Below are 10,802 nucleotides of genomic sequence, written 5' to 3'. Positions count from 1 at the left end.
AGACGCGCAGTCTGCCAGCATAGCCGAACGACTCAATTTAGATGATCGCATTGAAAAATTAGCTAAGAAAGACGCATTTATCACATTGAAGGATCACAAGCCAAATTTTCAAGACCATCCAACGTGTCGCCTAATAAATCCATCGAAGTCTGAGATCGGTGTAATTAGTAAACACATTCTAGATGAAATTAACACAGCTATCATCGACAGCACGAAGATAAACCAGTGGAAAAACACCTCCAGCGTTCTTAAGTGGTTTAACAGTTTGGAAAGCAAGAATTCACTCTCGTTCATATGTTTTGACGTGTGTGAGTTCTATCCCTCAATAACTGAGAAGTTGCTTTCTGATGCGCTTGACTTTGCCACCAAGTACCGTCGAATCACCGAGCATGAGCGTGAAATTATCCTGCAAGCAAAACGATCTCTGCTATTCAGCGATAATTGGCCATGGGAGAAGAAATCTGCAAACAACCTTTTCGATGTCACCATGGGGTCCTTCGACGGAGCAGAAACCTGTGAATTGGTTGGGTGCTATCTTTTGTCCATCCTTACAAAGAAGTATGGCCAAAACATCGGCTTATACCGCGACGATGGATTGGCAGCCCTCAAGGGAAACCCAAAGGAAGTGGAGAGGATTAAAAAAGATATATGCAAAGTTTTCCGTGACCACGACTTAAAGATCACAGTCGAAGCAAACACCACCAAGGTCAATTTCCTAGACGTCACGCTTGACCTCCAAAGTGGAAAGTACTATCCCTACACAAAGGAAGGCAACGTCCCTCTATACGTCCACAGAAAATCCAACCACCCACCATCCATCCTGAAAAATATCCCCGAATCTATCAACAAGAGGCTCTGCGAAATATCCTCTGATAAAGAATGCTTCGATAACGCTAAAGGCGTCTATCAAGAAGCACTCAACAAAAGCGGATACCACTTCAACCTTTCATTCAATGCCACACCAAACCAGACACCCCGCACACGAAAAAACAGACAGCGCAACATCCTATGGTTTAATCCACCATATAGCAAGAACGTGGAAACAAACGTCGGCAAATGCTTCCTTTCACTTATTGATAAACACTTCCCCAAATCTAACCCACTTCATAAAATTTTTAACCGTAACACAATCAAATTAAGCTACAGCTGCATGGGCAACATCAAAACAATCATATCTAACCATAACAAAGCTGAAATTAACAAATCCACCAGTACTAATGACCAAACGAAAAATTGCAATTGCCGGAAATCTAGCACGTGTCCTATGGATGGAAATTGTAACATTGAAAGCATTATTTACCAGGCCGAAGTCACCACACCAACCACGAAGGAAACATACATCGGGCTATGTGACACTACGTTTAAATTAAGATACCGTAATCATGTATGTTCTTTTCGAAATGAGCGGTATAAACACGCCACTGAACTAAGTAAGTATATCTGGAGCCTGAAAGATCAGAAAGTAAAGTATGACATCAAGTGGCGCAAAGTTAAACAGGCTAGGTCTTATTCGAATGTAACCAAGAGATGTAATTTGTGTTTGTGGGAGAAATTTTTCATTTTATGTAAACCGGAAATGTCAACTCTGAACAGCAGAAATGAGCTTGTATCGTGTTGCAAACATTCTAGGAAATTCTTACTGAAAAACGTTTTTTAACTAGTGATAAAGTTCTCGCGTGACGTGACATATGACACGCAATGTATTGTATTGTTCTGAATTTTCAAATATCTTTGAATGTAACCGTTTTTTCTGGCAGTCGCCTGATGATTGCCTCGCACGAGGCATGAAACTCAGAGTAGCGAATAAATGACCATATAAACTAACTCTTGAGATTTTACTGTTATTCACCGCTCTAGTTCAGCTATTGAGCACTTTGTAGCAGATGAGAATTTCACTCCATTTGTTGGTTATATATATATATATATATACTTCTTGAACTTGAATAGAATAAATTTGTAGAGCGCTCAACTCTGAGAGGAGCAGTGATAATAATAATGATCAAAAGTAGGAAGATTTCAATTCATCGTTTTATTGCGACAACGCTGTTTCGTGTGATCAAAGTATGACCACACTCATCAGGCAACATCAACGAATGACCGTTAAAATACATAAACTGGCAATAAAAGGCTAACTTAAGGTTGCTATGCGATATAAAAGCAGTTGCTATGATATATAAAAACTATAGGGTTTGAAAACAGAAATTGCGTATACTAAAGATTGCGTTACTTAATTACAAAGTCAGTTTGCAAAGTTCTTATATATATATATATATATATATATATATATATATATATATATATATATATATATATATATATATATATAACTTTATCACAAATGAAGACATTTTTTTCCATTTTTTTACCTATATTTCGACGCCTTATAGGCGTCTTCTTCAGGGTAAATAACCGTTGCCCCGCACACGCCATACTACATTAACAAGTTTCAAATTGAGCAACCACGCGCGCGCGCTACAATAATTAATTTACACCCCCGCATGCGCGCGCTAACTAACTTTACATAAATCTACGTACGTCTCGAGCGCCTATTTTGTACAAAGAAAAAATCATTATCATTCAATCCATTCGGATCTAGAGTTTTCAGTCTATAAGCCCACTGACCCTCCTTTTCTCGCAACTGTTGTTCTCCATTAACCCGGTCTATCAATTGAATCTTAATGTCGCTTAGTCCATTATGTCCTTCACTACAAAAATGTCTGTACAAAAGATCATCAGCCCTTTTCTCGGCCTGCGTCAACATTTCGTGTCGCCTAACTCTAGACTTGTGGTTATTAAACCTAAGTCTAAATTTCGTTGTTGTGGAGCCCACATACTGCAACAAACATTTCTTACACGTAATTAAGTAAACTACATAACTAGAGTTACAATTAAGGTTGTAATTGATCGAATAACTTCTATTGTCTTGCGAGCTCTTAAAACGACCGTTCTCATCGATGTATTTGCAAACTTCACATCTTCTGGATGTACATTTACATGTGCCGGGCCTGTAATCTCCACGTTCACGATTATTCACTCTTGCTCTCACCAAATAATCACCAAGGCTTTTAGGTTTCCGAAATGCTATTAATGGAACATCTTTGATAGCTTTCTTGCATCTGTTAGATGACTGCAACACTGGATGTAAGTCCCTAAGAATCCTGCTTAAGTTTGGCAATCCCGGATGATAAGTCACCACGAACGGTGTTTTTGTCTTGCGCGTTTGATGATTTCCTGTCAAAAACTCCTCTCTGGTCTTGCTTCTTACTCTCTGTATTTGGCTCTCGACGTAACTTTTCTTGTAGCCCCTGTTGGTTAAGAAAAGCACCAAATCTTTCGCTCTCTTTTCGAAAAAGGACGATTTCGAACAAATTCTTCGTAGCCTCATTGCTTGCGCATACGGTATACTTCTTTTGCACGACCCAGGATGACGAATACCTCTGCAAACCAGATACCGATTTTCATAAAACTACCCAACGGCTATTGTGCAAGTCACTATATTAAACTAACGTTGTCTTTGCCGACAAAAACTTGATCATAAAATATTATTTGGTGGTCGAAAATGTTTACCCAGTGCACTTTATGTTATCACGGAACCTAGTGGGCAAACATGAACACAAGACACATTATTCTACCAGCTGATTAGAAATGGACACCTTTTATATTACAAGGCAATAAGGATTAAGGATTTCAATACGGTAAATATAAACAAGTAGTGCATAATGTGAATTTAGTACAGTTTTGACAAACACGAAATCTTGGTCTCGGTTACAATTATGTTATGAGCATTACAAAAATGTAATACAAAATAGGGGTCACCACGCTAGTTTTTGTGCAAAATGAATAGCCATTATAGTAAATATACAACCCGCGAGGTATATATTAGGAAACTTAGTAATACGAATGGGGGTAATACGAATCATTTCAAGAAAAAAAAATCATTTCTTGCGTTAAAATATTAAAGCAGTTCAACCCCCCCCAAATTTCCTCAAGGTAGATTCTTAAACTTTTCTTTAAATCGTGATATATTGTAGTCAACCGTTTGAAATTTAAATTAATGCATTAATAATGGGGGTCACCGTGCTCGTTTAAAAGAAAACGACCAAATATCTCCCTGCTGAGCTAAGCCTGAAGGCAATCCCGCCCCCTGGTGTATGCGCTAGATGACGCGAAAATTTATATCCAGGAAGAATGTGCAATTCAATTCAGTGGAATCACGTTAACAAAATTCTATAATCTAGACTGATGGTGAATGCATCACAATCTTGAACGCACAATCCATGTTATATTTCACGAGAAATAGTCATAGTACAAAATTGTGTAAATACAGGAAATTAATTGTGGTGAGAATATGCGATGGAATGGTAGATGATTCAACCAAAAATTATAAATTATAAAAACCAAAGTTCTTTCGAAAGAAACAAATTCTAAAACACACTAAAATAAATTCATGAATGAGTATGAGTAAATCAGTTTCAATCTGTGTGGGGCGGTAAAGGAATATCAATTACAAATGAAAACTCGGAAAGCTTATAGAGTGTTACACAAAGCCAACTAAACTTCGGCTTGAACACGAAAAACGAATAACAAAAACCTTTGATAAAATATTTATACAACCGCAAAGTTATAGCAGCTCTCGAACGTGAATCCATTTCAACAATTTTTCCTCCATCGAGTACCATTATTCTGTCATAATCAATAACTGTACTCAAACGGTGGGCAATTGTGATCACAGTGCAGTGAATCATTTCCTTTCGAATTATCTTCTGAATCAGCTCATCCGTTTGATTATCCACACTGGACGTAGCTTCATCCATCACAATTATCTTTTTACCGAACAGCAGAGCGCGGGCGAAGCAGATCAACTGCCGTTCTCCAACGCTGAAATTGGTCCCATGTTCTGTAACATGGCAGTTTAGTTGTCCTTCTCTATTTTCCACAGTCGGCTTTAACTGAACTTTTTCCAACATGTTCCACAACTCTTCGTCAGCAAATTTGTCCGCTGGATCAAGACTTCGACGAAGCGCGTCGTTGAATAGAAAGGGGTTCTGAGGAATTACTGCGATTGCAGAGCGAACGACTTGAACGTTGAGGTCAGCCACGGACATTCCGTCGATGATTATTTCGCCTTCTGTGTTCGCAGGCATTCGCAACAAGCACGCGAGAAGTGAAGACTTGCCAGCACCAGTACGTCCAACAATTCCTATTTTCTCTCCAGGAGAGACACCAAAGTTGATGCCTTTCAAAACGGAAGGCCCATCCTTATAATAACGCAGGGAGACATCTTTGAAAGTAACAGAGCCTTTTTCTGGCCATCGCTCAGGAGTCTGTGGGTTAGATGTGCCATAACCGGATTCGGGCGGAAGCTGTGCGTAAGTCAAAACTCGTTCTACAGATGTCATGTAATTCTCCGCTTCTCCAACCGCTTGCAGCATCCACTGCACAGTTGTAGTTAGCTGAAGGCAGTAGCTTATCGATAAACCAGATAGAGCTGATAAAAGGAAGAAGTGCGGGAAATCAATGCAATTAACCTTGGAAATTTTTTGATAAAACAATCTAATAACAAGGTGATATTCCTGTTTTATATATCTAGCTGCTTTTAGCTGTGTATATTGCGCCTTTATCCCGCAAACAAATTGTAATGTCATTCAAAAAAAAGGTAATTTACCTGCATCGCCCGAGAGAAATATGGCTGCCAGTGTGACAACAACGAGAAGAAATGAGCTCAATATGTCAAGACGGAGACCGACCCACTTGAGAGAACTGCAGTAGCAGTACCAAGCCTTACTGTTCCGATCTTGATAACTGAAAAAATAAAATAAATAAATAAATAAATAAAAGCCACGCAAAAGTTAGCATGCGTTCATTGGAGATGATTTGGGTCAGGATCAGTGATCCAAGATCTTTCGGATTAGCGTGCATTAATATAAAGGAACTGGTAAATCCAAGTCCAGAGTGGATTCATGATTCATGATGGTGAACCGTCATCGGAGTGATCTTGGTTCATTCATTCAGATTCGGATCATCACAAAGGAACGAACCCTTTGACTAAAGCTGCAGCGCAGTGGTCAAATGATTAACAAAGCGCACTTGATGACAATCGGTGGTATCCTTGTTTCTGCCATCGAGCTGTGTCTTTAGACGGACAAACACTTTAGTCATTCATCTACCTGCTCTTGCTATTCATAGGTATACGTGGGTATACCAGCGAGTTGACAGGTCAACTTGAAAAAATATTTTGATGTAGCCCAGAATGGACTAGAGTATCTCATCCGGAGTCACATCATGCTACAGAAAGATATGTAGGTACCTCCACCGATAAACCATTTGACCCCTTTGACCCATTGGCTTGAAACGAACGTCACATCAAAACTAATTAAAAAACTATTATATTACTAATCAAAACATATAATGGCATCACAAACCTGTAGAAACGCTCTATGAAGTCTTCTTGCCTTTTGTAAATGTGTATTGTAGTAATCCCTTGAATTGTATCAGCGACGTGTGTACAGACAGGACTGCTCGTAATCGCTTCAATTCTCTTGATCTCACGTGCAGCCCTAATGTGGCGCCTGCTAAGATACAGCGACAGGGCCACGAAAGGGACACTTGCTCCGATCACCCACACGTTTGCAACTGATACCAAAACCAAAATACTTATGGTAAACATAATGTATTGAATAGCTTCTAATAGCGTATACGGCAAGACTTCATCCATGCAACCAATGTCATTAGCAAATCGATTCAAGATCCGACCTGCGGGATTCGCATCAAAGAAACGAACCGGGCTTTTCAAGAGTGAGGTCAACATTGCCGTATGCAGGTGGGACGAGCAGTGGATGAGTCCATGGAAGGAAAGAAAGGAGCGACATAGAGCCGAGATCAAACAACCACCCGCCAGACCAACGTAGACATAAACGTTATAAGGATCCTGTTGGTGTTGCCATGGTAATTTGGTCCAGTGCGCAAGCCAAAAGCTGGAAGCTAGTACTGCTCCTGTTGACAAGAAATGCGTCACTCGTAAAGAGTTCTAATGAATTATCTTAATGTAATTATGAATATATGAAATCATATATTTAAACTGCGGATGAAGAATAAATGAAGAGAAGATCTTCGAAATTACGAACACAACATAAGCAGGTGCGAAAAGAAAGCCTGAAAAAATCAGGCTTGCCGGGACTCGAACCCTGACCTCTGCGATACCGGTGCAGGTTAGCTTAATTGGTTAGAGCGCTGCACCGGTATCGCAGAGGTCAGGGTTCGAGTCCCGGCAAGCCAGATTTTTCAGGCTTTCTTTTCGCAACTGCTTAAGTTGTGTTCATAACTGCGAGGATTTTTTCTGAATTATATTAAGTTGAATAATTTGCTATCAGGCAATACCCTATTTTCTGATATCGTGGGACTCACGATCACGATGGCACATGTCGTGCATGTACTAGAACATTCTACACGATAGAATACCTTTTCCGTTTAATTCCCGAAATTCACTTATCCAAGAAAAAGTTACCTTGCAGTGACGTAAATCCCTGTAACCTTTATTAGATGTACTTACCTTCAGGTAAAATAATTAAAACTGCCATAACAACCATGAGCAACTTTGATACCCCGTATGTCAAGTACTTCCAGTAGGTCAAGTAAGAAACAGAGCCTGTCAAACGATCTTCGTCCTCGATTTTCAAACCCGACGAGATGAGATCATCGGTAACACATTCTTTTTCGTACGTTGCAAAAGGACTTGTCATGCTTTCTTCCTGTGTTTTTTGCGAAGATGTTACTGAAGAGATTGTAGAAAATTGTCCCGATTCACATAGTTCCTTGAACGTGCCTTGTGACAATGTACCGTTCTTGCCCATCAAAAGAACCAAATCCGTCTTCTGGAGGCAAAACGATTGATGAGTTATGAAGAGCCGAATGCGATCAGACAAAGCGCCACAAATGCATCGTTCAAATAGTTCATTTGACACTTTTGCGTCAACAGCGCTAAGAGGATCATCAAGTAGATAAATATCTGCATCAGAATACACTGCGCGTGCCAAGTTAACCCGTGCCCGCTGACCACCACTCAAACTTACACCGCGTTCACCGACATGGGTCATATCACCACTTGAAAGCGAATCGAGATCTTCTTTCAAGGAACAAACATCTAGAACTCGTTGAAAAGCTCCATGGTTATACTTCTTCCCAAATAGAATATTCTCACGGACCGTTCCTGAAAACACCCAGGGTGTTTGGCAAACATAAGCGATTCGTCCTTGGTGAGCAATTTGTCCGAAGGCTGATGGTACTTCGCCGATGATGATGTGAAAAAGAGAAGTTTTGCCACATCCTACTGGACCTGTTATTCCAATCAATCGACTATCAGATATACACATGTTTAAATAGTTGGAATCATCCCGTGGACGGAAATGCACGTTGTTTAAACAAAGGAACGGTTTTCCTTGATTACAAACATGTCTTGTCAGTGCTGATGTTTTTCCGTGACACTGCAACTGGTTACCAAGTTCTTCATTGTAACTGTTTGGGTGAATATTGCCAGAGTTATCTTCGAAAAGAAAGGACTCGATTCTTTTAAGCGTCGTTGTTGCTTGAAACAGAGCACGCAACTCATAGGCAAATAGAATCGTTACTGGTTTTTGAAGCACACCAAGAAGAGCCAGAGTGGTGAATACATTCTGAGGTGTCAGATGATTCCCATCCATTAAGAAGGGAAATAAAGAGACAAAACTGGAAACTATTGGGTAACAGGAATACGCAGAAGTATAACCAGCCAAGATAATGCCTTTCTTGTAAACAAGGTTAAGCTCAGATCTGAAAAAAAAAACGAAAAAAAAAAACGAGATACTCTCTTTACCATAAGATACTTCCGCTCCTCGCCCACCATAACAGAAGTAGAATAACCTTTAAAGCTTGTCTTCCATAAGATGACAAACGACTGTTTGAGTTTTCGCTTGGTAGTGCGATCTCTGGCGATGACGGAGCACTTTCGTTGTTACTGTTGGCGATCACCAGTTAACTATTGAAAGGTCCTACGTAGTAAACTTTTTGACGGTGCCTTGCCGATTCTCTACACCCTAACAATTCAGTTTTAGAGTGAAAATTGAACGGAATGGGGACAAATAGGCCGTAAGGTTCGTTTGATGATGATGATCAGGGTTTTTTTTTACCTAACTAATGACTAATCCCCTTGCCAAACTAGTGACAGAAACCCAGGCTTCCATTCAGGTAAGCGTGTTTACATAATTATCCATTATAGAACAGGAAACAACCGAAGTAAAACAGTTGAGAAGAACAACATACCGCCTAACACCGGAAACCAGATCACGGAAGCACCATTCCCATGCATTCATCTTTAGCACACGAATACCGGAAACTACGTCATAGATTAATCGCAGTCTCCTGTCGGTCAGCCTCGCGACTTTCTCTTGGAGGATTTTGAAAACATTTCCCAGCGCCGTCTGGTAAGCGATCAGAATTATCGAAAAGACTACCCCTCCGAACGTCTGCCAACCGACAAGTTTCCAAAGCAGGCAAAAGACGACAAGTATCTCTATGGGAGCTGTAAGCGAATCTAAGTTGCTAATGGCTTGATGGATGTGGATCATATCTTTTGTAATCAAGTTTATGGCATAGCCTGAAGATTTATCAGCCAGGATGTGATGTTTTGTAATCATGATCTGCGACGGATAAAATATGAATGAATCAGCTTTTTAACATGAAAATATTATTTACCGTTTATGCTTGATATTAAATTAAGATTAAGTAAACGTAATTTGTGTTGGAAAAGCTGAGCTTCCGTGTCGAGACAAATTATCTATTTAGCATAAGCAACTTAGTTAAAAGTGTCTTCGGGTTATTTCACGTTTTATGCCCACTTTTTGATGTGTTTGCTTGTAAACACCCGTGTTAAGAAAAGTGTGTCTGTTGTTGTCTGTCTTATTAATAGGTTGCAGCTAGCATTCGGTTCCAGTGTATTGTCCAATAACCTGGCTGTGTAGCATTGTACCTTTGAGATCATCTTACTTCAATGAACGCTAGGAAAAAAAAGAAACAGTAGAAAACAAAACGTATTTTGTTACTTGTGAAGAGTCAAAACCTGCCTAACTGGATTGGAAACAATCGATGTCTATCTACCTTTTTGTACACCAGTCCGATCAAGGAGGCCTTGACTTGAACCGCCATCGTGAACGTGGCATAAGTGGCGTGATGCACAGCAAATGTTTGAACAAAAGAGCTGAAACATAGAAGAGCTGAATAAAGACACAATATGCTTGCATCAAAGGATGAACCAGTAGTCAATTCTTCCAGGAGAAAACTGAGAACAACCGGCTGAATGAGTCTGCAGAAAGAGTTTAAAATAGCCAGAAGTACAATCATCGTCATGAGCTTTTTGTCGACGGCTTTAAGCAGAGCGCTCCACAAACGCGGTCGAGAACAGCTGTCTCCTTTTACTTTAATCTCCTTTTCCCATTCTTCTACTAGTTTTTCGGTCAAATATTGCGTGCTTTCAAGTTCCAGAGAAGACAGATCGGCTTCTTCCAGAGGCCTGGTGTTGCCCGTTTTGATTAAACCCGACAGAAAACCAAATGTTAGCCTACCAAAGAATGTTTTAGTTTCATCTGGTTTGTCATCCAACTTCTCGTAACGAATGTTGGAGACATTGCAACCCATATTTGCGTACTTAGTTAACGTGAATTTCAATTGTTTATGTCCTTCTTCTGATTGATTTCATTATAGTCGCTGTTATTGTTATTATTATTGTTGTTGTTATTGTTATTGCTGTTGTTGTTTACTTCTGCACTGTTCTT

General features: G+C 39.8%; 1 protein-coding gene across 1 annotated transcript; it reads right to left on the bottom strand.

The window, feature by feature from the left end:
• Window positions 1-4,472: 4,472 nt before the first annotated feature.
• LOC144667263 (ATP-binding cassette sub-family C member 4-like) lies at window positions 4,473-10,802 on the bottom strand. The gene is made up of 6 exons (XM_078528662.1): window positions 10,129-10,802; window positions 9,295-9,671; window positions 7,550-8,805; window positions 6,423-6,993; window positions 5,666-5,802; window positions 4,473-5,488 (listed from the first exon to the last, which is right to left on the bottom strand). The coding sequence occupies exons 1-6, from the start codon at window positions 10,663-10,665 to the stop codon at window positions 4,473-4,475; spliced, it is 3,894 nt and encodes a 1,297-aa protein (XP_078384788.1). The 5' UTR covers window positions 10,666-10,802.

This window comes from Oculina patagonica, chromosome 10, assembly GCF_052425735.1.
Source record: "Oculina patagonica isolate OP01 chromosome 10, crgOcupat, whole genome shotgun sequence".
NCBI lineage: Eukaryota > Metazoa > Cnidaria > Anthozoa > Scleractinia > Oculinidae > Oculina > Oculina patagonica.
Note: the sequence above shows the minus strand (reverse complement) of the source record. Positions and strands in the feature narration are given on the sequence as shown.

Coding starts and splice junctions, on each gene's coding strand:
- LOC144667263 (XM_078528662.1), bottom strand. CDS start 10,665: ATGGGTTGCAATGTCTCCAACATTCGTTACGAGAAGTTGGATGACAAA. Junction 9,672..10,128: donor TCGGACTGGTGTACAAAAAG/GTAGATAGACAT, acceptor TATCCGTCGCAG/ATCATGATTACAAAACATCA. Junction 5,803..6,422: donor TTCATAGAGCGTTTCTACAG/GTTTGTGATGCC, acceptor TTATTTTTTCAG/TTATCAAGATCGGAACAGTA.